At 49.1% G+C, this 27,818-nt stretch overlaps 3 protein-coding genes across 3 annotated transcripts in view; 1 reads left to right on the plus strand and 2 right to left on the minus strand.

The window, feature by feature from the left end:
- Positions 1-2,920: 2,920 nt before the first annotated feature.
- NCR3LG1 (natural killer cell cytotoxicity receptor 3 ligand 1) lies at positions 2,921-14,510 on the plus strand (the record flags this gene model as incomplete). The annotated part of the gene is made up of 5 exons (XM_061203741.1): positions 2,921-3,249; positions 4,485-4,832; positions 9,590-9,916; positions 12,342-12,447; positions 14,453-14,510. Coding segments are annotated over exons 1-5 (963 nt in total), but the record flags the coding sequence as incomplete, so codon positions are not given.
- A 2,821-nt stretch (positions 14,511-17,331) lies between these two features.
- KCNJ11 (potassium inwardly rectifying channel subfamily J member 11) lies at positions 17,332-20,551 on the minus strand. The gene has a single exon (XM_061203092.1). The coding sequence runs from the start codon at positions 20,205-20,207 to the stop codon at positions 19,041-19,043; it is 1,167 nt and encodes a 388-aa protein (XP_061059075.1). The 5' UTR covers positions 20,208-20,551; the 3' UTR covers positions 17,332-19,040.
- Positions 20,552-24,660: 4,109 nt separating this feature from the next.
- The window catches only part of ABCC8 (ATP binding cassette subfamily C member 8), a 75,181-nt gene continuing 72,023 nt past the window's right edge, over positions 24,661-27,818 (minus strand). The window contains exons 34-39 of the mRNA XM_061203093.1: positions 27,715-27,793; positions 27,400-27,508; positions 26,885-26,988; positions 25,980-26,113; positions 25,453-25,515; positions 24,661-24,904 (exon numbers count right to left, since the gene is read on the minus strand). Of these exons, the coding sequence (XP_061059076.1) occupies positions 24,767-24,904; positions 25,453-25,515; positions 25,980-26,113; positions 26,885-26,988; positions 27,400-27,508; positions 27,715-27,793 (627 nt within the window). The 3' untranslated portion in view covers positions 24,661-24,766. The remainder of the gene's footprint in view (positions 24,905-25,452; positions 25,516-25,979; positions 26,114-26,884; positions 26,989-27,399; positions 27,509-27,714; positions 27,794-27,818) is intronic.

The raw sequence follows: 27,818 nt of genomic DNA on the forward strand, positions 1-27,818 counted from the left end.
TTCACCAGTTGTCTGAATACTGTCCTTCATAGTAATTTTTTTTTTTTTTGTCATCTAGGATTTAATCCAGAATCAAGCTTTGCATTTACTTGTCATGTCTCTTTTATTTCCCTTAAGCTGAAATAGCTCTTCAGCCTTTCTTTGTCTTGCATGACATTGACATTTTTGAAAAGTACAGGCCAGTTATTTTATAGAATGGCCCTCACCTTGCATTTGTCTAGATCAGTGTTTCTCAAAGTATGTTCTGTGACTGTTGCTGGTCTATACACCAGTGTCACCCAACAATGAGGGGTCAACATAGAAACTGAAATTAGTTATGCCTTTGAAAATAATTTTATGTCTGTTTTATAATAAAAATGGGAGCTTATATTTTTATGTCTTGATTTCCTTTTTCTAAGAATTCATTTTTGTTGTATTTTATAAAATATCAGTCCTCAATGGGTTGGATATTTTCTTTAAAAAGGTCCTTTGTCACAGCTACTTTGAGCAGCACTGGTCTAGATGAGCTTTTTGAAGCTAAAGACTGTGCTTTAGTCACCTGAATCCATTACATTCAGACCGTACCTGGCAGAGTTCAGTGAATGGTTGCCTGCGGGATGACTTAAAATGGCCATTCCTTTATTAGAGACACTTATGCTGAGTTCAAATCTGTCTCTCCATAAATTCTACATAGGAACCTTCCTTCTGCCTTCAAAAACGTATAACATGTCTACGCCTACGCTTATGTGTTAGCTTTTCAGAGATTTAAAAACTGATAATAAGTCTTAAAGCCCCAGTCTACTCCAGGCAAAAGTAGCTCCATTTCTTTTACCATTTGTAGTGATTAGGATTAAGTTTTGCTGAAAATAAGAACACCTCAAATAAGAATGGCTTATTGACTTCGTTTCTTATGTTCTGCAAGCTCAGAGGTGTCATTCTAGGGCTGGTAGGGAAGTTTCCCAAATCATCAGGGACCCAGCACCCCTCTATTTTGCTGTCCCATTGTCCCCAATGTGTGACTTTTACACTATAGTCCAAGATGTCTGCTGATGCTCTAGCTATTACATCTGCATTCCTGCCAGCAGATGGAGGAAAGGGTAAAGAGCTTATCCCTCCCTTTAAAGACATTTCCCAGAAAGCACAAAAAACACTTCCATTTATATTAATTGGGTCAGAACTTGGTCACATGGCCACAGTGAGCTTGTTCTGCAGATAAGGGAGAATGTAAATATTTGTTTAGTTACTGACAGTACCACTAACTCAAAATTCACTGTGCCAATAAGACTACTCTTTATTGGGATTTGATCCACAGCCCACAGGATACCGTAATTCTTAACAACAGTCCTGCAGGGAAGATTTTATGACCTGAATTTTAGAGAAGTGGAAATCGAGGCTGTCGGGGTAGAGGGGGTGAGGTAACTTGCCTTTTGTCCTGCAAAGAGCAGCTGCTGTAGCTGGCATTTGAGTCCAGGTCTGCCTGTGAGTTTCTGTAGGTTACACTCTTTTTAAAGATGTGAGAAAAATAATTAAATAGGATCAATGAGACTACTGGAATGCAAGATGCTGGAGAAAGAGATACGTGCATTTATAACAACAGCAAATGCCACTTGTGTTCTGAACTTGGCAGTTAAATTGATTTTAAAGGTGGTCTAGAGATTGTAAAACTAGATCACTGAGCATTTTGTTTTGCTTGGAGAGGTCAGAAGCCACGTTTTGGTTAGTAAGGGGAAATGGGCTGCTTTTAGACATTTGACTGAAGCATCCTGGAGATATAAATTTAGCTTTAGGTTTCAGTAATATAAGATTTTTTTTTTAAAAAGAAATGTAAGTTGGAGCTGGTAGCAGATGTTCCTATTCTATAATTTTGCTTTACAACAATATGAAAATAAGTGACATTCTTTACAGGTTGAAGGGTTTATTTTTTGTATTGTCGACTGAAAAAATACACACAACCTAAAAGTTATGTTTTTTTTTAACATCTTTATTGGAGTATAATTGCTTTACAATGGTGTGTTAGTTTCTGCTGTATCACAAAGTGAATCAGCTATGCATATACATATATCCCCATATCTCCTCCCTCTTGCGGTTCCCTCCCACCCTCCCTATCCCACCCCTCTAGGTGGTCACAAAGCACCGAGCTGATCTCCCTGTGCTATGCGGCTGCTTCCTACTAGCTATCTATTTTACATTTGGTAGTATATGTAAGTCAATGCCACTCTCTGAGTTATGTTTTATTCGGCGGGAATTTTTAGGACTTCAAGCCCGGGAGGCAGCATCTCAAGTAACCCTGAGAAAACTGCTCAGGGGCGGGTTTTGCAACAAAGGGCAGGTAGTCGGGAACATCAAAAGATTGTTAATTAAAGAAAACCAGATACCCCAAGTTAAGGAATTAAGCCCATTTCTATGTATGGGAAGATGCAAGAGTCTGGGCTCACTGAAATCATTCCTTTGATATGTACCTCAACTATCTGGGGCCAGTGTCCTGTGTTTTTGAAGGGAGTGGCTGCAGTCTGACGGCTGCTAGATGGCAGGTATTCTTTCCTTCCTGAGTTGCCTCAGGGCTCACCAGCTTACCTTCTGGTGGTGGCTACAATCCCCGGTGACTGTGACAGCCTCTGTTTACTGATATGGCAGGAAATAATCCATTTCTCAGTATCAAAATAAAGAATGACTTTTCAGAACCTAAAAAAAAAATAATAATAATAATGTTAGTTTATCATGCTGATGGTAAGAACAATTGCCCCCAATGCGCTCCTGCATAGTGGATCTTCCTTAGAGCAGCGCCCAGGCGATCGGATCCTGGCCTCAGTTTACAAAGCGAACGTAGAGGCTGACGCGAACCCCGTGCCCCTGCCGGCCGGCGCGCTCGGAGGCGGGGACTGCCTGCCCACTGCCCGCCTCTCCCACTCCCGGGCGCACGCGCGCAGCCGGTGGAGGTGTGACTGGGCAAGGCGCTGGCGGTAACTTTCCTTCTCTGTGAACGGAGCAACCAAAACGACTTCTCGCAGAGTTGCAGAAGGTGCAAATGCGCCATTAACTAATTCTGCATAAAGTTCCAGTCACCGCGCAAGAGATGTTCCGTCCACCCACTCCTTAGGTGCTGCCCACTCCTAAGAGGAAGAAAGCAACTAAGAGGAAGTTCGAGGATGCCGGTTCCGGGAGCCTGTGGCCATGGCTCAGAGGGCGGCCGGCCCCATGTGGTGGGGCTCCGTGCGGCGCTCCCGGTCCTGGTGCTGGTCCTGGTCCTGAGGCTCACGCTGCTCACCGCAGGTAGGGCAGGAGGGAGAGAAGGAAGGAGGCAGGGAGGGAGGAGGCGTGGCTTTCGCTACGCTGTGAGGTCCGAGTCCGGCTGGGGCTAAATATCTTAAAAAGCCCCAACCAACCCTGAACTCTCTATTGTGAAATGCGGATTCATTTACTGATTCAACAGTTGTATACTGACGCCTACTATGTGCAGAGTCGGCACTTGTACGAGCCTGTGAGCACGCGCTCTGATGTTCTGTAAACCTCTGCCTCTCTTGCATTATGCCAGTTGCTGGAACGGAGGGGCGTGAAATAAATTTACTCTGGGACTTCCCTGGCGGTCCAGTGGTTGAGACTCCACGCTTCCACTGCAGGGGGCACGGGTTTGATCCCTGGTTGGGGAACTAAGATCCCTCATGCATGCTGCCAAAACAAGAAGTTTATTTCCCACAGTTCTGGAAGCTGGGAAGTCCATGATCAAGGTGCTGACTGATTTGGTTCCTGGTGAGGGACCCCTTCCTGGCTTGTAGATGAACACTTTCTTACTATATCCTCAGGTTTGGAGAGATATCTCATATTTCTCATGTCTCTTATTTTTTATTTTTATTTATTTATTTTTTGGCTGCGTGGCATGTGGGATCTTAATTCCCCGATCAGGGACCAAACCCATGCCCCCTGCAGTGGAAGCACAGAGTCTAAACCACTGGACGGCCAGGAAATTCCCTCTCATGTCTCTTATAAGAGCACTAATCTGATTCATGAGGGCTCACCCTCATGACCTAATTATCTCCCAAAGGCCCCTCCTCTAAATACCATCACACTGGGGATTAGGCCACAACATATGAATTTGGTGGGGACACAAACAGTCCATAACACATCCCCCAAACACATTTGTGGATTAGAAGCAACATTGCTAAGATGGCAATACTTGCCAAATTGATTTACAGATTCAGTTCAATTCCTATTAGAAACTTAGCTGACTTCTTTGTAGAAATTGATAAACTGATTCTCAAATTCCTCTGAAATTGCAAGGCACCCAGCATAGCCAAAACAATCTTGGAAAAAAAAAAAAAAAGAACAAAGTTGAAGGATTTTATGTGGATTAATGAGGGGCCATGAACTAAGGTCCTTTGTATCTGAAGACCCCTCCCCCCGCCCCCACAAAAAGGGAAGTTGTTTCCAATTATATGGCAGTGTTTTAGAGCCCCAGGCCTATGTTTCTTCCAAGGGTCTTCCATAACAGAATTCTCATATTGCCCCAGGTTTTCTGGAAGTGGAGATGGCAGGGAGGACTCAGATGGTTTTCCTGAATGAAAATGCGACTATCTTTTGCAAGATCCCTGGTTTCCCACACCTGGACATCAACAGTATGGGTATCACCTGGTTTTGGAAGGCTCAGGTGTCTGAAACAGAGATCAAACTGTTTGAATTTTTTGGAGACCACAAAGTGGCATTCCGACCTGGAGCCAACGTGTCTCCATGGAGTCTGAAGAGGGGGGATGCCTCACTGCAGCTGCCTGGGGTCCAACTGTGGGAAGCAGGAGAGTACCGATGTGAGTTGGTGGTCACTCCTCAGAAGGCACAGGGGAGAGTCTGGCTGGAGGTTGTAGGTGAGTGCCTGAGGGCAGTGCCCTGTGATTCCCATGGTGATGGGGCTTGGGGTGGTGATGTAGGTGGGCCGAGTGGAGCAGAGCATGGGCCTAGGAGTCAAATAGACGTGGGTTTGAGTCCTGGGCTTCCATGGACTTCTAGACAACTTTGGACAAGTTATTAATCACGCTGAATCTCAATGCCCTTCCCTCTAAACAAATGTAATAGTACTTTTCTAAGAGGATTGATTGTAGGGAAGAGGCTATAAAAAATGCAAGGAAGATGCTTAGAATAGTGTTTGGCCCATTTTAAGTACGCAGTAAAAGATAGTCAAATTAATTATATAATTTCCCTGGTGTGTGGACAGTTAGTCTTAAATGAAGAGGTAACTCTGAAAGGTAGCTGGGGAAGGAGAGAGACTGCACTCTGGTTCCATGGATCTGAATCCTATTCTATCTAACTTTGTTGCTTCCAAACTGAGTGATTGGGTCAGCCATTTAACATTGTTACACGTGAATTTTCCCATGTGCAAATGAATTTTCCCTCATTTTGCATGTGCAAAATGAGGTGATAAGTCATAGCTGCCTCATAGTGTTCTGAGGATTACACAAGATCATGTATGAAAACGCTCAGCCAGTGCTGTTGTGAGGTAGGTGCTCAGTCAAGATTTATAACAACACTTTTCCCTAAATACGTTTTTGAGCTCCACTTTCTTCTATTATAAATAGGTCAGATACTCTGTGGATGAGCTTGGGGCTGCCATAACAAAACGCCACTGACTGGGTGGCTTAAACAACAGAAATTTATTTTCTCACAATTCTGGAGTCTAGAAGTCTGAGATCAAGGTGACAGCAGGGTTGGTTTCTTCAGAGGCCTCTCTCCTTGGTTTGTAGGTGCTTGTCTTCTCCCTGTGTCTTCACCCCCTCTTCCCTCTGTGTTTGTGTATCCTAATCTCCTCTTCTTATAAAGACATCAGTCATATTAGATGAGGACTCAACCTAATGATCTCATTTAACTTACCAACCTCAATAAAAACCCTACCTTCAAACATAGTCACAGTCTGAGGGACTAGGATTAGGACTTCAACATATGAATTTGGGGGGGGCGTACAATTCAGCCTGTAACTGAGGGGCAGTGTCTGTGAGCCCTCCATAATTGTACTTAAGACTTTGAATGTTTTGTACATATTAATTTTGGTAATGGGCATGTATATTAGAATTCATTTCCTCTGCAACTGACAGAAAGCCTAAAATAAAAGGTATTTTTTTCCAAAAATTAGATACACTTTATTTTTTAGAAGAGTTTTAGATTTACAGAGAAATTGGAAAGATAGTACCGAGTTCCCATATTACTCTTGCCTCCGCACCCCACTTGCCCCATTAGTAGCATTTTGTATTTATGGTATATTTGTTATAATTAATGAACCAATATTGATACATTATTATTCATTAAAGTCCATAGTTTATTCAGATTTCCTTAGTTTTTTTTCCCCTGATAATTTTCCTTGTTCTGAAGGCTACTTTGAAATTCATATAGCTACTCAAGTTCTCTTTGGGTTAGTATTAGTATGGTATATCTTTCTCAATCCTTTTACTTTTAATCTATTTGGGTCCTCATATTTAAAGTGGGTTTCTTGTAGAAAGCACATGTTTGAGGCTTTTTTTATCCACTCTGACAATCTCTGTCTTTTACTTGATGTAGTTAGACCATTCATTTAAAGTGATTGCATATATAGTTGGACTGATATGTATCGTGTTTGTATCTGTTTTCTATTTGGTGCCCTTTGTTTTTAAAATTTTTTAAATTTAATTTTCCCCCTCTTTTTATGCCTTCTCTGGTTTTAATTGAATATTTTATATGATACCATTTTCTCTCTTTTCTCTGTATATCAATTATACTTATTTAAAATTTATTTTAATGGTTGTCCTAGAGTTTGCAGTGTACATTTACAACTAATTTAAGTCTGCTTTCAAATAACACTGTATTGCTCCATGGGTAGTACAGGTACTTAATAACAGTATTTCCAGTTCTTCTCTCCCATCTCTTATAACATTACTGTCATTCATTTAACTTTTTCATATGCTATAACCACCCAGTACATTGTTGCTATTATTATTTTGAATGAACACAATGATCTGTTAGATCAGTTAAGCATAAGAAAAATAAATGTTTTATTTTGCCTTCATTTATTCCTTCTCTGACACTCTTCCTTTCTTTTTGTAGATTCTAGTTTCTGACCTATATCATTCTCCGTCTCTCTGAAGAACTTCTTTTAACATGTAGCAAAGCAGGTCTACTGGTGACAGATTTCCTCAGTTTTTGTCTATCTGAGAAAGTATACTTCATTTTTGAAGGGTAATTCTTCTGGATATAGGAGTCTAGATTGGTGGGGTTTTCTTTCTTCGAATACTTTAAATATTTCACTCCACTCTCTTCTTGCTTGCATTTAAGAAGTCCCATGTCATCCTTATCCTTGTTCCTCTATAGGTAAGTTATTTTTTTCCTCTGGCTTCTTTCAAGATTTTCTCTTTGTTTTTTTGCATTTTGAATACGGTATACCTAGGTATAGATTTTTTTTTTCTTTTTTTGGTATTTTTCTGCTTGGTGTTGTCTGAGCTTCCTGGATCTGTGCTTTGGTGTCTGTCATTAATTTTGGAAAATTCTCAGCCATTATTTTTCAAAATGTTTCTTCTGCTCCTTTCTCTTTTCTTCTTCTGGTATTCCTATTACATATGTTACCTTTTGCAGTCATCGCACAGTTCTTGGATATTCTGTTCCCTTCTGGTTTTTTTCCCCATTCTTTTTTCTCTTTGCATTTCAGTTTGGGAAGTTTCTATTGACATTTTTAAGCTAGCTGATTCTTTCCTTGGCACTGTGAAGTTTACTGATGAGCCCATCAGAGGCATTCTTCATTTCTTTTATAATGTTTCTGATTTCTAGCATTTCCTTTTGATTCTTTCTTAAAGTTTCCATCTCTCTATTTACATTATCCATCTGTTCTTGCATGTTGTCTGCTTTTTCCATTAGTGCTCATAACATTTTAATCATTATTTAGAATTCTCTATCTGATAATTCTAAAATCTGTGTCATACGAGAGTCTGGTTCTGAGGCTTGCTTTGTCTTTTCATACTTTTCAGCATGTCTTGTAATTTTTTGTTGAAAACCAGATATTATGTATCAGGTAGTAAGAACTGAGGTGAATAGGCTTTTGGTGTGAGAGTCTGTGTTGCTTTGGCTAGGTGTTAGGCTGTGTTTAGTGTTAATGCTGTACCTGTAGGTGCCAGAGTTTTCCCCCTTCCTTGTTTTGTTTTAATTTCCCTATGAACACCTTAAACAGAGCCTGTTTTTAACAGCTCTCTCAGTTGTAATCTACTGTTATCATTCTGGAGCTCTGTTGATGTAGTGGTAAGGTGTTGTGGAGGAGAAGCAGTCTATAATCTTATGGTTAAATCTTATTCTTTGAGTTGCCTGAACCCCTAGGCTGTCTCACCTTCAGAAGTGTTTCTAGGTGAGGCGGGCAGGCTAGAGGGGGCTGGAGTTGGCCAATCATCACTATCCCAGGTCAGGCAAGACTCTGGCAAAGTCTTTTCCCTTGAGAGCATCCTTTATTATGGAGAATGCACTGGGTATATTTTTAAATAGTTACTTTTCCTCTCCCCACTGCTCAAAATAGGAGGGAATTTTTCTTGGATCTTCACAGTGAGAGCATGGTGGGATTCTGGGAGGTAAAACTCATGAAAGTGTTGTGACTCCCCCCTAAGACTGGGCCTTTAGGAGTTTTTAATTCTCAATCTTGTCCACACTTATCCTTTAGCAATTTGTCAGAGTTACTGCTTAAGTGTGTCGACCAGTTTATTACTCCAGTACCTTCTGCTTAAGGTTTTATGATCTCGGCTGTAATTCTCTCAATCTGCCTGTCTTTTTTCAGGGTGGTGGTTTGCCCTGTCACCTCAATTCTCTGATGGATGTAAGAAAAGCTGTGGATTTGCAGTTTGTTCAGCTCAGCTTTTTTTTCCTGTTATGAGGATAGAAGTGATGAATTTAGGTCTTTACATGTCAGAGGGAAGCCAGAAGTCAATAGTGCTTTTAAGAAGGTAGTTTATTTTCCTTTCACAAAAATGTAGCCAACCCAGGGCATGTATGGCAGTTCTGTGATCATCTAGGACCCAGGATCCTTTTGTCTCGTCACTTTGCCATCCTCAACCTGCATTTCCACCTTGTGCTTGGAAATGGCTTCTCCATCTCCAGCCATGACGTGGTATTGCAGCCATTCTGCAGGAAGGAAGAAGTGGAGGGGGAGAGACACTGTTCTTTTCTTTAAGATACCCTTGTTATTTCAGGAGACTTCTTAGAAGCTGCTCTCACTACTTCTGAATACATCCAAACTTCCAGACCCTTAGTTCACATGCCTACACCCAGCTGCAGAGGAGGGTGGGAGAAGTAGCTTTAACTTGGAGGTGTCATTGAAGAATGGAGATTCGCAGCAATTAGCAGTCTCTGCCACAACACTGTTCCAAGGCTTTCCTCAGATTCTCAACGGTGTCTATGACACAGAGGTGCTTAAGAAACTCTGCTTTATAAAATTGTGGTGAGTTTCGGGGTCACAGCATATCAGCACCCTGCCAGCACTGGGACCAGCATACCCAGAACATTTAGCCTAGGCAGAATACCATTCAGTTTACTCACCTTTCCTGAAGGCTTGCTGTGGGTCTGACATTGGGCTGATAATAAGCAAGTCCCTACCTACCCTCAAGGCATGATTTCTCTCCCCTGGCAGCTCACCCAGTCAGTAGCTTGTTTCTGGAGCAAGCCATGGTGAAAGATAATGAAGACAAACATATTTTGTGTAAGTCAAGTGGATTCTACCCAGAGGATATTAGCATAACGTGGAAAAGGTGGACCCAGAAGGATCCCCAGTTCCAGGAGATTTCTGAGGACATCATCACTGGCCCCACCATCAAGAATGAGGATGGTACATTTAATATCACTAGCTACTTGAGGCTGAAGCCCTCTCTGGAAGACAATGTGACCATCTACCAGTGTGTGGTATGGCATGTATCCTCACTCATGTGCCAGAGTTTCAACTTCACCCTGATTCTGATAGGTAAGCATCCCCCTAGACATTTCCCCAACTTTTCTTCTTGAGGGGAGTATAATATCAACTTTGGTTCCCACACAGTCTAGGGGAATATGGGGGCCAATAGGGAAGGAGAGAAAGCTTGGTCTGGTTTAACTCAGCCCCAGAGTCAGCGGTCCAGATTAGGACCTTAAGCTGGGACAGATGGTCTAATAGGTAGAGAGTGGTGATGACCTGGCTTCCAGGGTCATGGCTCTGGTCCTGCTGGTCCAATGCATCTGCCTAGAGCTGAGGGAGGTAAGGAAGGCAGAGGCTAACTAGTGGCCCTGGGGAATGTGGTCAGGGTGTGCCAGATGGGGCTTGGGATGGCCCTGAAGGGAGAGAGAAATTGTTCCTGGAAGTAAGGACTAGGGATTGTGTGGGTGGGTGGTGTGTGCAGGGATGTGTTTAGGATATGTGTGGGGCATGGGGAATATGAAATTGAAATATGCTTTGTGTGTATGGTATAAGGGATTTGTCTGGGTGATATGTATATGTGTTAGTCCATATGGGCTGCTATTGGGTTGGCCAAAAGGTTCATTCGTTTTTTTCCATAAGATGGCTCTACTAGCACTTAGTTGTCTTTAACTTCATTCAAAACAATTTTGTTAGATTGTACGTGACAGCATTTAAAAAAAGACATCAAAATTGGTGAATTTTTGTGTAGCCATTTTAATACTGAAGATGGAAGAAAAAAAGCAACATTTTTGGCATATTATGCTTTATTATTTCAAGAAAAGTAAAAATGCAACCGAAATGTAAAAGAGATTTGTGCAGTGTATGGAGAAGGTGCTGTGACTGATCAAACGTGTCGAAAGTGGTTTGCGAAGTTTCGTGCTGGAGATTTCTTGCTGGACGATGCTCCACGGTCAGGTAGACCAGTTGAAGTTGATAGCGATCAAATCAAGATATTAATTGAGAACAATCAACATTATACCACGCGGGAGATAGCCAACATACTCAAAATATCCAAATCAAGCATTGAAAATCATTTGCACCAGCTTGGTTGTGTTCATCTCTTTGATGTTTGGGTTGCACATAAGTTAAGCGAAAAAAACCTTCTTGACCGTATTTCTGCATGCAATTCTCTACTTAAACATAATGAAAATGTTCTGTTTTTAAAACAAATTGTGACGGGCGATGAAAAGTGGGTACTGTATAATAACGTGAAACGGAAGAGATCGTAGGCAAGCGAAATGAACCACCACCAACCACACGAAAGGCCAGTCTTCATCCAAAGAAGGTGATGTGTATATGGTGGGATTGGAAGGGAGTCCTCTATTATGAGCTCCTTCCGGAAAACCAAACGATTAATTCCAACAAGTACTGCTCCCAGTTAGACCAACTGAAAGCAGTACTCGACGAAAAGCGTCCAGGATTAGTCAACAGAAAACACATAATCTTCCCTCAGGATAATGTAAGACCACATGTTTCTTTGATGACCAGGCAAAAACTGTTACAGCTTGGCTGGGAAGTTCTGATTCATCTGCCGTATTCACCAGACATTGCACCTTTGGATTTCCATTTATTTAGGTCTTTACAAAATTCTCTTAATGGAAAAAATTTCAATTCCCTGGAAGACTATAAAAGGCACCTGGAACAGTTATTTGCTCAAAAAGATAAAAAGTTTTGGGAAGATGGAATTATGAAGTTGCCTGAAAAACGGCAGAAGATAGTGGAACAAAAGGGTGAATACGTTGTTCAATAAGTTCTTGGTGAAAATGAAAAATGTGTCTTTTATTTTTACTTAAAAATCGAAGGCACTTTTTGGCCAACCCAATACAACAAATTGCCACAGACTGGGTCACTTATAAACAACAGAACTTTATTTTTCACAGTTCTGGAGGCTGGAATTCTGAGATTAGTGTGTCACCATGGCTAAGTGAGAGCCCTTTTCCAGGTTTCAGACTTCTCATGGTGTCCTCACATTGTGGAAGGGGCAAGGGATCTCTCAAGGGCCTCCTTTATAAGGCACTAATCTGACTCATGAGGGCTCCACCCTGATGACCTAAAGCTCCCCAAATCCCCACCTCCTAATACCATCATATTGGGCATTAGGATTTCAACATAAGAATTTTGAGGGGAGATAGACATTCAGTCTATAGCAGTATACAAGTGATATAGGGTAGTGTAGTAGTATGGAAGCTTTGAACGTGTGCATGGCATGTGTATATTGTATGTGGTGTTTGATATTGCGGTGTTTTTCTGGCAAGTGCTAAGCAGGCTGTTTGATGTGTGGAGGTGTTAAGTGATAGGATGGAGGACTCAAAGACGTGTGGCAGAAGGTTGGTGGTTCTATCTCTGACAGGGAAGATGACACACAACCACACAGATCCTAGAAGCAGTCGTGTGGTCTCTTTGGCCCCTACTAGTAGGTTTCCTCTTAATGTTCTCCTCTTCTTTCTCTCTGCAGGATCTGAGAAGAAAACTGACTCGTGGATTGTTTGGTTGTGTATTGGATTGATCTTTACTGGACTGATCTTATTAATTTTATTTTTATATTTTTTTCTTTGGAAAAGGTAAGAGGCTGCAAAGCAAAGTTTAGACTTATGTTTTGGAGTAGGGTCTGGGAGTTGAGAACTCACGGCCAATGCATGGTGTTGGGGACTTCTCAGGGTTGATGCTGGGATATTCTAAGTGTGTTTATGGTGTGTGGCTTTTTCTGATGTGTTGGGGAGGAACTGTCTCATTTGGTCTCCATGTGGTGGCCTGGGACTCTGGGGAGATGCATTGTAAAGCCCCTCTGCCTTCTCATAATAAAGTCTCACTGTAAATCAAACCTGACCTCATTGTTCACACCAGGCCTGTGAATGATGTGGGCTGCACTAGTGTTTTCACATATAGAATCCATAGCTCAGAGAGGGGAATTCCTTCCCCCAGTTGCTCATATTTTTTTAATAGCTCAATGAGATAACTTACCACCCAGATTTTACTTGTTTAACCAAGAACTTCTAACCCTAGTGAGGGTGTTTCCAAACTAAAACATGTTTCCAAACTTGCTTATCCCTCTGGCCCACATAGCAAATAAAATAACTCAAGCTGTTGTTGAGACCAGTGTAAATGTGTTGGTTAAATGGTTCTAGATAATAAAATTGCCTCCAGTTATTTATGAGCCTGCCAAGGCAGAATCTGTGCAATAGCTAATATATCTCATTATAAATGCTTTAGGAAAAGCAGAACAATCCATTAATCAAGAAAAAAGGCTGTTTGTCTAAAGTTGGCCAACTGATTCATAGAGCCTGCTGGAGGGTGAGAGACACTGGAATCAGAGCCTGCTAGAGGATGAGAGACCCTGGAAGCTGGAGCTAGTTGCTCTAGTGGTAGATCAGATGACAGTCACCAGACATGTAAGCAAATCTAGCTAAGATCATCCGCACCAACAGAACCAACTCTCAAATGCATGAGAAATACTTATTTTTTCTTTTTCTTTTTCTTTTTTTTGGGGGGTGGGCTGTGTCACGGCATGTGGGATCTTAGTTTTCCTGGCCAGGGATCGAACCCGTGTCGCCTACGGTGGAAGCGTGGAGTCGTAACCACTGGAGCGCCAGGGAAGTTCCTTTTTTTTTCTTTCTTTCTTTCTTTTTTTGAGAAATACTTATTTTTTCAAAGCCATTGTGTTTTAGGGCTTGTTACGTATCAAAAGCTAACTGATACAGCTCCCCAGGAAGTTGAATTTTGACCCAAAAGTGTGGTTGCCATGGAGATGTGCTGCTGAAACCCCCTCCAAGACAGAGCCTGCTATGAAGAGTGTACTTAGCCACCATGTTCCAGCTATGGCATCTCAGGGATCTGCTGTAGCTTTTGAGCTTATGCCATGCTCTCCTGGCCAGCCAATGGCTGATCAAGGCAGGAATCTTTGGAGCTCCCTGTTGGGGTGGCTGAGATTTTCTTGGAGTTGCACTGTCATCTGACGCTCTTGCTAGCCAATCGTCCTTTCTTCCTCCCTTCACAGGTATCAGACCTATGTCAAAGTTTCAGTCAGAACTGTAGTTATTTACTTCCCTCTGGTTTACCCTGGAGTATCTTCCCTTCCCCAATAATAATGGCATTATGGGAAAAACTGGAGTTGATCAAGTGAAGAGTACACAGAGGCAGGGCTGCGTAATAAATTGTGTAGTGTATCACTGCTTCACTCATTGGCATCAGTGCCTGGAAGGACCTAAGTATGGGGGAAAGACAGAAGTTCACACTCCTGTACCCAAGTTGGCCAGTCTAGGTGGCCTGCCTTTCACATCACTCCAGAGTTGGGCCAGCCCAGAGTGGAAATAGAGTAGGGTATAGGTAGATGAAGATGTACAATGCCCCAATCAGGTGGTCCTGGCATAGAGGATGCCAGTAATCTAGATTCTAATGCAACAAACCCACTCTCTGGAACTCAGTTCTGACCTTAATCCCATTGTTCGGCCTTTCCGCAACTCCTTTCAAGTTGGAACAGATCTGTTGTTCTTCAGGCCTGCCCCAGTCTAGGGTCAGCAGCATTCATGTCTTCTTCCCCCAAGTCTTCTGCATGTCTTGGTACAATAGGGTGTCTGACACTGGACCTGGAGAGACCTCAGAGGTGAGCCCAGAGATGTATGGGGAGCCAGGGCTACTCCCTGCAGCAAGCTCCCTAGGAAAGTTCTTCCTAAAAGAAGATGTTGGAGAGGAACTCAAGAGCAGGACAGAGCTGGGAGGATGCTACCTGAGGAGAATGGGTTCCACAGAAGCTGGGTGAGTCCTCCCCAGCAGAAAGGCTGGAGGTCCACCTTAGTGGGCCACATGTGGGCCATGCGGTGACTGGCTGGAGATGCCAAATCCAGAGGCATTAGGCCTGAGCAGGTTTCCAGTATGGCTAGTGGGCTAGTTTTTCCAGACTAGCAATTCAGTTTCACTACTGGAATAGGGTGGCTTGGCTTCCCTCCTCTCTTGAACTCAGGACTGAGGCCCAGGACACATGTCACAACACCTTGTGTTTTGGGGACAGACAGGAGTGGCAGATGTGCCCCATTAGTCTGCATTGCCACCTGACTGACCGTGGGGAAGGTAGCCCGGAAGGTAGGGACCCCAGTCCATTTGCAAGAAGGCGGAAGATGGAGGGTTCATCATACACATGGGTGGGGGAAAGTGTTGGTGAGGTCCTGTAATAGGGAAGAACCTTTGTATCCTATTACAAGTTAATCACTAAAGGGATGTTGCCTATAAGCTTAAATTACACATAATGGCCCGTCCCTGGGAACCCTGCCTCCCACGTGATGAGTATTAAGCTAAAATACCTTTGTTTAGCTCAAAGGAAACATCCTGACCAGGCCCACCTGTGAATGACTGCAGGAAGGAAGAAATTAACACATCCCCTCTGGAGGCTGACTGGAACCAGGACATGTTTGACTTTACCCCCTCCCCTTTTAGTATAAAAGAAGCCTGAATTCTAACTCATGCAAGACGTTTCTTAGGGGCACGAGCCCACCACCTTCTCCGTCTGCTGGCTTTATGAATAAAGTCGCTGTTCTTTGCCCCAACAACTCGTCTCTTGATTTATTGGCCTGGCATGCGGCGAGCAGTACAAGCTTGGACTCAGTTAACAGTCCCTCTGGCTCCCTTGGTGCTTTGGACGTGACCTAGGCTGTCACTTATCATAGCTGAGTCTGTGTCAGTCTCAAATCTGGGACCTTCCTGAGTTATGCTTTCCCTTCCTGTTCTTGGTCTAGAGACATGACAGTTGAGAGCAAGGTGGCACCCCTAGAAAAAGGTGGCGCTCAGGAAATTGGGACTGTGCAGCAGGGGGAAGGGAGCAGGGCTGTGGTTTGAGACAGACTCGGGTTCAAATCTTGGGCCTGCCACTTACTAGCTGTGAGATGTTAGCAAGTTAACACCAAGTCTGATCCCGATTCCTCATCTGCAAACCCAGAGAACAGTGCCTCTGTCAGCACTGGACCACAGTGACATGAGCTACATCCTTGGGATCTGGAGAGCCAGTTCTGCACACAGGGTGTGGACGAGCTTGGACTGCTCCACCTGCTCTCATGTGACGCCCAGTGCTGTCCTGGAGGCGGAATATCAGAAACAAAATTCTCACAAAAGTTCCTGCTGGGCTGAGTGGAGCTCAGGGGAGCTCCCTTGTCTAGTTTAGACAAGTGCCTTAAAAAGGGGGTGCCCCCACATGGTGGGAGTGCTACCAGTGGACAAGAACATCCGGTGGAGGGTGTCAAGGAAGGGCTGGTCCAGCTGTCCCTCCATGCCTGGAACTTTCCAGCTCCTCCCTGAGCTAAGCCTAAAGGCTAGGGGTCTCAGAGCCGAAAGCCTAGGACCAGTGGTTCTGAGTTTTGGGGATCAAGTAGGTCTTGTCTGTGGTCAGCAGGTGGCGCTGAGCCCTCAGTTCTGCCGGTTCACTGTCACCAGCTGTTTAAGGTGCATGAGGGAGTGGAGGAAGGTTACTCTGGATGGTCCCCAGAGAAGGTGCTGCCCAGGAGCTTCTCATTAGTGAGTCTGGCCCCCTCCTCTGGTCTTAAGGACAGCCAAGCTGAGTCCCAAGAGCCAGGCACTGTCCCCAGAACTCTGGGCCAACTCTGAGTAGCTTCTCATCCCTTCTTCCTCTAAACCAGAAACAGGTCAGCTCAGCAAGGAATCAATGTTGGGGGTCTGTGGGTGCAGAGAGGGGGCATCTTAGAGCTTCGACCAGCAGCTTCCTGGCCGTTCAGCCCTGCCTCTGGAGTAGCCTGGGACAAACTCTCACTGATCCAGCCAAAGCCCTCTGCAGGCTTCAAACTGCAGCATTGACCTTGGCTTGTTGTCCTGTACATTATCCATCATTCATTCATTCATTCATTCAGCACTTACTCAGGGCCAGTCACAGTGCTGAATCAGGCACAGTCCCTGACCTCAAGGAGCCATGGACTTGGGGATGGGGAGACGGACCCATAAACACAGGCAAAAGTAGAATGCCCACAAGCACAGAGGAAGGGAAGGGACCATCGCTTCCTAGAGGAATCAGGGGAGGCTTCAAGGAGGCATCATTTGGCTTGGACCTTAATGGATTTCAACAGGTAGAGATGAGGCTTGGGCAGTCCAGGCAAAGGGAATAAGCAAAAGCTCAGATGTAGGAAGATAAATCCAAGGAGGGGATACTGAGGCTGCCAGCGGGATGGCTGGTTGCACAGTGTCCTGGCCAGAGAACAGTAAGCTGTAAGGCTGGAAAGCAGGCAAAGCCTGAAATGACTGGTCACAGGTCTAACCTTGACCAGAAGGTGATGAGGAACTACTGGAGGCACTTGACATTGGAGAGAATGATGTCTTTTAATAAGACCACTCTGGTGGCTACATGGCAGATGGTGTGCAGAGGATGAGATGGAGACAAGAAGCCCAGGTAACAGGTGCAGTCACAGCCCCTGTCATCGGGGTCTGAGCTGGGAGGGGACATTGTGTAGAAAGTAAGACCAGGCAGAGAAACGCATCACCAGGGGACATATAATAGCACCTTCTCTCAGCATTTGCTTGCTCAGTTGTCTCATCACGTGGCTGATTGAACAGCAGTCTCAACAGTTAACATTTATTGAGCACTGGTTATGGACGAGGCACTCAAGCATTTGACATAACGCTTTTCACTTACTCCAACAATTCTATGAGGTAGGTACTATTAGTATCCCCACTTTATAGATGAGGCAACTGAGGCACAGAGGTTAAGTTATGTGACCAAGGTCTTAGAACTCAAGCAGCTGTTTTGAGAGCTAACTCTCCAATTGCCACACTAATGCCTGTGACATACCCGCCTCTCTCCTTGAGCCCCTCGGCCTTCCATCAGTCCCCTGGGAGTGGAGGCAGGGCTCAGGGCTATAAGCCTGATGGGTGCCCAACTGAGATGGTCAGACGGTCTTGTAAGGCTGGGCTACCGAAGGCAGGAAGGGGAAGTCTCTGAACTGGGGGAAGAGGGCCAGCCCCAGGTCCCTTTCCTGGCCTCCCAGCTAGGGTCCATGGCACCTCTGAGATGTAGGCTGGCAGCTGCCAGCCCCTGCTCTCCCTGCCCACCAGCAAGAACAGCCCAGAGTTTAGGTCACGAAGGGGGAGGCTTTATTGACAATGGAGAAGGCAGAATTCTGGGCAAGTACACACAGCACTGCTCCAAGAGTCCGGCTTGGGGGTCAAGCCTGTCAAGACCGAGGGCCTTTTTGCCTCAGGGACCTCACCCACCCCCTCCATCCTGAGCTTTCCAACATCTTTTCTAGCAACCCAAAGGCCCTCCGTGGCCACCCTCTGGACAAAGTGAGTGGCAACCACTGGCGGGGAGCCAGGCCAGAGTACTGTCTGAGGCCTGCCAAGCATGGTGGGCCCAGGACCCTAGTCTCTCCCCAGCCTCTTTCAGCTTGGCATGCCAGGGTCCGCCCCAGCCCACTCCAGCCTCCCAGGGCCAGGGACAGAATGGAAGCAGGCAGGTGCAGCAGCCCCAGCCCCTGGAGCCCCCATTGAAGAAGCCTTGGGGTCAGGGGTAAGGGGCCCGTCTCCCCTTCCCCATGCCTGGGCAGGGCTCAGCAAGGTAAGCCTCCCGGTGCCATTTCCTCTCTGCCAAGCCCGCCCCAGGGAGGCTCCACATCTCCAACCCTCCAGCTAGACTGTGCTCCCTCATTGCCTGCCCTCCCCAGCAGGCCAGGCCCACCCTTTTGGCCATCACCTTTTCAGAGACCAAGTAGGGGCTGGGGCCTCACCACAGGCATCTCTCAGGGCCACAGAAACAGAGCAGCAGGCCTCCCATCTGGGGACTGTTCGTCCCCAGCCACCTGCCCGGCTTGCAGCCGGTCGGTTGTGGGGGCCAAGGACTAGATGGGAGTCCCAGCTTTAGGGCTTGACACTTCTCACAGCTCCCCTAGCCTGGGGCGGGGTCGGGGGGAAAGCCAGTCCTGAGTTGGGGCTGGGAGGAGCAGGGACAAAAATAACCTGGTACAGGCTCCTGCTGAGGCCAGAAATAGAGTAGCGACAAGTGCCTTGCAACACCCTGGGCGAGCAGCAGGCGGGGAGGCTGAGATGAGGAGGGCCCAGCCTCTTAACAAGTCCTGTCCTGGCCGAGGGGCCCGCACCACGTCCGCTCTACATACCATGCCACACTGGCCTGCACACACATGAGGAGGGGGGTCCAAGGGAGCAGGGCTCAGGACAGGGAATCTGGAGAGATGCTGAACTTGGCCTTGGCCTTGGCCACGGCCATGCTGCGCTTGCGCAGGGACCCGCGGGCGAGGGTCAGGATATCCAGCAGGCTGGAGTCCTCATCCAGCTGGCGGGCCGTGCAGAGCGGCGTGGGCACTTTGATGGTGTTGCCAAACTTGGAGTAGTCCACAGAGTAGCGGCCATCCTCCTCAGCCACGATGGGTACAAAGCGCTGGCCCCACAGGATCTCGTCAGCCAGGTAGGAGGTGCGGGCCTGGGTGGTGATGCCCGTGGTTTCCACCACACCTTCCAGGATGACAACGATCTCAAGGTCGTGATGGTGGTGCAGGTCGCAGGGCGCCAGGTCATAGAGCGGGCTGTTGGCGTCAATGACGTGGTAGATGATGAGGGGAGCCACCAGGAAGATGTTATTGCCACCCACACCATTCTCCATGGGGATGTCCACCTGGTGGAGGGGTACCACCTCGCCCTCAGGGCTGGTGGTCTTGCGCACCACCTGCATGTGGATGGTGGCGCTGATGATCATGCTCTTGCGGAGGTCGCCCACGCGCAGCATGAAGCAGAGGCGGCTGTGGCGCAGGGCAATGACGGCATGCTTGCTGAAGATGAGGGTCTCAGCCCGCCGGTGGGCCTGGGCAGTCTTCATGAAGATGCAGCCCAGCATGATGGCATTGATCATGAGCCCCACGATGTTCTGCACAATGAGGATCAGGATGGCCAGAGGGCACTCCTCGGTCACCATGCGCCCGCCGAAACCGATGGTCACCTGTACCTCAATGGAGAAAAGGAAGGCAGATGAAAAGGAGTGGATGCTGGTGATGCAGGGCACAGCAGCACCCTCACCAGGGGCCAGGTCACCGTGGGCGAAGGCGATGAGCCACCAGACCATGGCAAAGAGCAGCCAGCTGCACAGGAAGGACATGGTGAAGATGAGCAGCGTGTATGGCCACTTGAGGTCCACCAGCGTGGTGAACACGTCCTGCAGGAAGCGACCTTGCTCCCGGATGTTCTTGTGGGCCACGTTGCAGTTGCCATTCTTGGACACGAAGCGGGCTCTCCGCTCACGGGCACGGTACCGGGGCTCTGTCGGGTCCTCTGCTAGCCGCGTCAGCACATACTCCTCAGGGATGATGCCTTTGCGGGACAGCATGGCTCCAGCGACCACCAGGGGGAGGTCTCCCCCATGAGGGAGGAGCAACCACCTGACTGAGCCTTCAACCTACTGTGGGGTTTCCGCCCTGGGACCACCCTAAGTCTGCACCGGCCTCACTTCTGAGATGCCTCCCCAGCTAGACTCATCCTCACCTCCACCTGGCCCCTCCTTCACTTTATACCAGCCTCACACCTAAGCCCACCTGCCCACTGCCTACTGAACCCCCCACTCTGCCTGTTCCCCACCTGGCTCTGGATCCCAGCTCAGCTCTCCACTCGCTGACCACCCCTGGGCGTCTCCCTAGGACCCTTCTCCCCACTCAGCCTTCTTTCTCAACCCACCTCTCCCACCTGGGAACGTCACACCTCCGGATCTTACCAACCGACCACACCCCACACAACCCGCACCGTGTTTCCCGCCTCACCCATTTCTGCCCCGGGCTCCCCTCCAAGCTCCAGTTTCATACCGTCTCACCTCCGGGTACCTCTTTCCTACCCCACCCTCCGTAGCGCTCTCGCCGCTCTCCGATCTCCCTCTAGCTCTCGTCCTCTCTGTCTCCTTGGGATCCTCCGCCCTCCAGAGTCACCACCCCACCCAGCTCCACTCCTGATCCCCTCGCCCCCAGCGCGACCTGGCTGGCGGGGCCCACTCTAAGCCGCGGCCTCCCGGCTCCGCGCCGGCAGCACGCACGCCGGCGCCGCGACCCCGCCCTCCGCTCCGTCCCTGCCCACCCCCGCTCCTCGCCGCGGCACCTGCTCCTGCTCATCAAGCCGCAGTCCTCGCCTCCCCGCCCCCTCCTGCTGCCCGGGCGCTCGCGGAGGGCCGTCCTCCGGTCCTTCTGTGTGTCAGTCAGCCCGCGGAGACCGACCTGTGCTAGGTGGGGTAGAGAATTGAGGACACCGAGCGCCGGAGGCGTGGAGTGGGGGCCGGGGGCCGCCAGGGGGAGCTCGACCTATTCCTGGGCTGGAGGGCTGGCGGGCACAAGTGCAAGCCCCGCCCCTCGCCATTCACCTCCCACCGCCTTCCTTCTCCCGGCTCACTTCGTCTGGCCTTGGGAGTTTGACCAATCAGATGGACCAAAGAGGTTCCTCCCAGACCACGCGCTACGAAATTAGGGCAGGGCAGGGCAGGGCAGGGCAGGGCAGGGCGGGGCGGGGCGGCGTGAAGGGAGTCGTGACCCGCCCTCCCATTCTGGGGACAGATGCTCTGTCGCCCTGGTCCCACCGCAATTTTCCCATCCTGGGTTGGGTCAATATCCGCCTGGGCTTTGTGGGCTCCCAGCGAAAGGAGGTACCGAGGAGCTGTGTCACCAACCTGGTGACTGGGGTTGGGGCGGGGAGATTAGGTGGCCCGAGGACTCCTAACTGACCGCTTCTTTTCTTTGGCGATGATTTTAGTATTTTCAGAGTCACGAATCCTTTGAGGGTCTGATGAAAGCCACGGACTTCCGGGGGGGGGGTGGAGATGTACCTTAGTAGGTGTAGAAACATAGTTTAACACCCACTACAGGGGATGCTGGATGCTGCAGCCCAGAAGCCTGCGTGGTTGCATCTTCTCAATCGTGACCCACACTTTCAATCCCACCCCTGCATTTTATTTTATCTTATTTTATTATTTATTTATTTAAAATTTTAAAAAATTTATTTATTTTATTTATTTATTTTTGGCTGTGTTGGGTCTCGTTGCTGTGCGTGGGCTTTCTCTAGTTGCAGCGAGCGGGGGCGCCTCTTTGTTGAGGTGCGCAGGCTTCTCATTGTGGTGGCTTCTCTTGTGGAGCACGGGCTCTAGGCACTTGGGCTTCAGTAGTTGTGGCACGCAGGTTCAGTAGTTGTGGCTCGCAGGCTCTAGAGTGCAGGCTCAGTAGTTGTGGCACACGGGCTTAGTTGCTCCGTGGCATGTGGGATCTTCCCGGACCAGGGCTCCAACCTGTGTCCCCTGCATTGGCAGGCGGATTCTTAACCACTGCGCCACCAGGGAAGCCCCCACCCCTGCATTTTAAAGGGGGTTTGAGCTACTGGCACTTGCTTTACACCTCCTTACACCTGCAGCCTGAGGAGCTGTGTCAGGGCTGGCTTGGGCACTGGGGGTCCTAAGCTCTTGGTCTGAAGAGGAGTGACATTTCTACTGCAGGCATCAACCTAGGATTGTCCTGTGGCTTAGGCCCCCTCTACTACTCATGGTAGATCTTGGGCTATACTACCAGAGATGCAGTGCTTAGGGTGGGGAAGGGAAAATAGGGTGAGCAGAGAGGGCAGCTCAAGGAGACAGAGTTACACAGGAAAACTCTGGGGCAACTACGGCTGCTCAGCCATCAGAAAAGGAACCTTGGAGAGTCTTCCCAGGGAGTTCAGATACTATCGCAGAAACCCCTGTGGTCCAAGGAGGATGGACTAGTTTTTTTGTGTGGTCCAAAGTATAAACCAGTATAGACACTGGAACAGAGGCAGGCTTTGATTTCACGTATGGAAGAGTCAGTTCTAATTACCAGAGATGACCCTCATCTATGGGGTATCCAAGTTGAGGCTGGCACACCATCAGGGGTGCTATCGAGGAATTTGGGCTAGGATGGCCTTAGGCATCTCTGCAAGACTTCAGTGTGAGCTGTGACGTGCCCCTGTGCCCTTGCTACTTCCCTTTAATCCCTTGGCTGGTCGTAGGCATTGGGAGTGGGGGTGGGAATCCTCTTTTCCCTCCTTAGACTCTGCTCCTGGGAGGCCCAACAGTGGAGGGAGTGCTGGGCCCCCAGAGGCATCTCAGAGCTGGAAAGGTTAGGACTTGCCTCACAGTGTGGCCCTGAGGCCTCGCTTGCCAGGAAGGCGAGCCCGCCACCAAAAGGGCTCAGCCTCCTGCTCTGCTTCATCCTGCACCTCCTCATACTCATCTCCCCCAAACACTGCACTTGTCAGGTCCCTTTCGCATTCAAAAACCTTCTCCACTTCCCTTTTGTGCATAGGCATGTCCCAGACTCCTTGTCCTGGCATTCAAGGCTCTCTGATCTTATTCCCCCTCTCCGTCTTGGGCCCTTTTCTCTAGCTCTCTGCTTATCTAATTCCCACCCTTCCCATGCCCAACTTAAATCCTGCCTCTCCCAGGCAGCCTGCCAGTCCTCACAGAGCTCTCCCTTCCCGAGCTCCTCTGGCTCCTGGAATAGCCAGAAGGGTCTGTGCTGGACCCCTCTCCAATGACTGGTGGATTTTCTTTACACTGTATGACTCTGACCCCCTTGCATACAACAAGGATGAAGGCCCAAGACTCCTGGGTCTGCACTCCAAGGGCCTGGTACAGCCAGTACTGAAGGCAACATGTAAATGATAATAAAATGATATGTAAACAAGCACCTTCCTTTCTTGGTGGGACAGGTATACACTTGTGTCTCATGATGCACGTGGAGTCTGAGGACAGCTGTTTTTTAGTCTCCCCAGTGTCTGGGCCCCAGTATGTCCCAGTCACTACCTGGCTGACTTGTGGCATATGTACTGTGCTTTCTCTCTGAAGGGCCACGCTTCTCCCACTTCTGAATGTCCCTATGTGTGGGATGGAGATGGGGACATGTGATTCAGGCCCCTCTCTTTTTCAGAGGGGTAGGATGTAAGCTGGAGGTGCTAGTGGCCATCTGTCATGGGGGAGGGAGAGGAAGATGGAATTCATCACCCCTGATGTCAAACACCTGGATCTAGCCGTGCTTGAAGTAGTATACCTCCTGGTCTTCTCAGTCACATGGGGTAATAAATTCCACTGTTTAAGCCACTTTGAGTTGGGTTCCTGTCATTTGCAATGGAAATAATGCTAATCCGGGGTACCTGGGGACCCACAATTTTAATCCAAGAATTAAACTGAGAAGGAAAAGGGACCAAGCTATATGCAGATCTGCTACCTTATCTGATGAGATAATCACAAAAATACTATAACTCTGTTATGGACTGAATTGCATTCCCCCCAAAATTCATATATTGGAGCCCCTGCAATGTGATAGGGCCAGTGAAGAGGTAATTTAGTTTAAACGAGGTCATAGGAGTGCAGCCTCATCCAATATGTCTAGTATCCTAATAAGGAGACAGAGAGAGATAAAAGGGGTGTGCACACAGAGGAAAGGCTGCGTGAGGACACAGAGGAAAGGCTGCGTGAGGACGCAGCTAGAAGGTGGCTGTCTGGAACCGAGGAGAGAGGCCTCAGGAGAAACCAAGCCTGCGACACTTTGATCTTGGACTTCCAGCCTCCAGCACTGTCAGCAATAAATTTCTGCTGTTTAAGCCACCCAGGCTATGGTATTTTGTTACAGCGGCCGAATACAACCTAGCAGACTAAGACAGCCCTCATGTCACAGATGAGGAAACATGCTTTTGCCCACACTCACAGAGCTTCCTCAGGTCTGCCTGATGCTAAAGTCAGACAGCTTCCATGGGACCCACGGTCCGCCCCAGTCCCTGCCCACCAGACCCACGGCCTCTGGTAGGAAATAACCAGTCTCTTTATTTACAAGTGATTTTACAGTTAGAGAACCCAGGCGGGAGGTGGGGGCAGGGTGGGGCATGGGATGGCACTTGGGCTCTGGTAGGTCACTTGTCTGCACGGACAAAAGAGGCAAAGACGCTGTCCTTCTGGCTGAGCAGCTTCTCTGGCTTGTCGAACTCAAGGATGGCGCCGCGCTTCAGGACGATCACCAGGTCTGCGCTCAGGATGGTGTGCACACGGTGCTGGGCGGGGCAGGAGGGGCTGTCAGGGTTGGGGGGGGGCCGGGCTGGGGCAGCAGAGGCATCCCTCCTGCAGCTTGGAGGAGGAGGCATGTGGCCAGAATGTCTTATCTCTGTGGTGACTGCCCTTTCCCGGGGTGGCTGTAACTCCAAACCCTCCATCTGCTAATGCCACCCTCTCCCTCACCAGGTCTCAGCTCTGCCCCACCTCCAGGCTTCAAGACTCAGAGATTCTCCCAACGCCCCCATCTCCCATTTGCTCTGGAGAAGTAACCCTAGCCTAGCTCACAGGGCCTTGGGACAGGAGCGGACCTTGGAACCTGGAGAAAGAGGGGAGGTCTGAGGGAAGTGCGGGCGCAAACCCTCCTACATCCCAAATCCTGCAATCCAGGCTCCCTGCAAGCCCTCCAGACTCCTTGCCCTGCACTGCCACAGGGTCCTCTCTTGATTACCAGGCGCAGGTGAGCCCAGAGGCTGCCCACTGATGACAGCCTCAGGAGGCCAGCCATCTCCCTGGGTGTCCCCCCTGCACCCCATCATGGGCCCCTTACCGCGATGGTGACCACAGTGCGGTCTGCGAAGGCCGTCATCACCACCTTCTGGAGGATGTTTTCCTGCCAGGTCGAAGCAGCAGCTGTTGGCTCACCTGCCCAGTGGGTGGGGTCTGGCCTGGCTTCTGGCCCAGCTCCCATCTGACCCCAACCCTAGCCCCACCCCCTCCCTCTGGCTCTAGTCCCCATAGGACCAACCAGGTTCCCAGTGTTCAGGGGCTGGGTTCCGCCTGTTGGGAGCTCAGCTGTGTGCATGTGTGTGTGCTGTGAGTGTGTCTGGGTGTGCTGGGTTGTGGGGATGGGTGTGAAATTTGTGGGTCCGTGTGCAGCTTGTGTGTATGTGTGTTATATTCCAGCCTTAAGACTAGCTGGAATCAGGGTCCCCCAGCCCTTCGCCTTTTCCGCTCCATATGACTCTTGATGTTAAAGGCAACTTGAGTTTCAGGACTACTTTGTGCAACCTTCTCCCTAACACCCCCGAAAACCCTCTCCAAGACCCCCACCCCATGGGTGTGCCCAGCACCGACCGTGGCCATGTCGATGGAAGCCGTGGCTTCGTCCATGATGAAGATGCTGGTCTTCCTCACAAAGGCCCGGGCCAAGCAGAACAGCTGCCTCTGGCCCTGGCTGAAGTTTTCCCCTCCTTCCGTGATGATGGCATCTGAAAACAGCCCCAGGAAGGGGGCTCAGGGCTGAGTTAATTCTGCATTGTGAGTTTAGTGGATGGAGTGGCTTGGGGTTTCAGGAAATGTGTGTACAGGGGTAAATATGTAGGTGTGTGTCATGAGTACAGGTGTGCACAGTGTGGCTGCACCTTACACAACACAGATGCCGTCTGCTGGAGTTACAAAGAGAAGAGCACTCCCTGGAGTTATGCACGGCTGTGGCCCTGGCATCAGCACAGAGTGTGTCCGTCCTGCATGTGTATGGGCCTTGGTGGGGTGATTTTCTGAAGCCAAGGCTTGGCCGGCCCCCACTGTCCCAGGGGTTTCAACAGATACACCAAGGTTCTGCTGACCCCCGGGGTGGGGACACAGTCTTCCCAGTAGCCTTGATGAGTGACCTGTGCCTGTGATTTCCAGTCAGTCCTCTCCTCCCTCAGGGCAGAACTGGGCAGGCAGGTGGATGTGGAGGGCAGGGCCGAATATACCATCATGGAATTGGGGACTTGCAAGCTCTGTCTCCTTACTGCCCCCCCTGTGCCCTGTAGGAGAGGCCAGATCCTGACTGACCAGTTGTGTGACCTGGGACAAATCACTTGACATCTCTGAGCTCCTGTATAGTGAGAAGTAGAACTTAATGGTCTCTGGGATCCTGCCAGACCCCAGACTCTAAACTCTGGGCAAAGCTAAGATACGGGTGTGAGTTGTCCCTTCCCAGCCCTTACAGGCGTCCTTTAGTACCCGGCCTGTGCTCAGCCAGGAGTAGTTACCAAGGCCTCCTGGCAGTGCCTTCACCACCAGCTTCAACTGGGCTATCTCCAGGGCCTCCCACAGTGTGCTGTCAGAGCACTTCTTCTCCGGGTCCAGGTTAAATCTGGAGGGTGACACACAAAGCCCTTAGAGAGGGGAGCAGGGGCCTGGCTCTATTCCCAGGGGATGCGCAGAGGGTGAGGCTGGTGAAGGGAGCAGTGAGTGGGAACTGATTGACTTGGGGGCCTGGCTGGAAGAGGGCAGCAAGGTGCTGGCAGTGGGTGGAGGAAAGCATCCCAGGCTTGAGGGTTGGGGGACCCCTACCAGTGCCTAGGCCTAATGGAAAAGAGAAAGGCATGAGGGTGCAGCTTTAAAGAACCCACACCAGCCCTTCATGCCCAGAGCTAGAGCAGGGCTGCTTGCCCAGGGAGGCTCCTGGCCTCGTCCACCCCTTCCTCTCTATGCCCCAGATCTGGAGGAGCGGAGCCGGGTCTGGGTCTGGGGTGGGCCTGGTGGCAGGAGTCAGGGGGCTCACCGGATGGTGCCGCTGAAGAGGACGGGTTCCTGCAGGATGATGGAGAGGCGCGAGCGCAGGGTGTGCAGCGGCAGTTTGGCAATGTCGATGCCATCGATGATGATGCGCCCTGCATGCAGACAGTGTCACAGGTGGGGCACCAAGGAGCGGGGAGATGGTGGCGCTGGGGACAGGGTCTGCCTGGAACATGGGTCCCAACGAGGATGCGGGGGAAGGCAGTGATGGCTGGGCCTCCTGTGACGTCTGACCATACCCAGGACTGAGGTCCCATCTCGTGGCTGTGGGTACATGAGGGGTGCCCGTCATACAGCTCACCTTCGAACATGTCCACCATGCGGAAGAAAGCAAGAGAGAAGGAGGACTTCCCACTGCCTGTGCGGCCGCAGATCCCAATCTGGAAAGAGAGGAGCAGGTACGCT

The sequence above is a fragment of the Eubalaena glacialis genome, chromosome 10 (genome assembly GCF_028564815.1).
Source record: "Eubalaena glacialis isolate mEubGla1 chromosome 10, mEubGla1.1.hap2.+ XY, whole genome shotgun sequence".
Classification (NCBI taxonomy): domain Eukaryota; kingdom Metazoa; phylum Chordata; class Mammalia; order Artiodactyla; family Balaenidae; genus Eubalaena; species Eubalaena glacialis.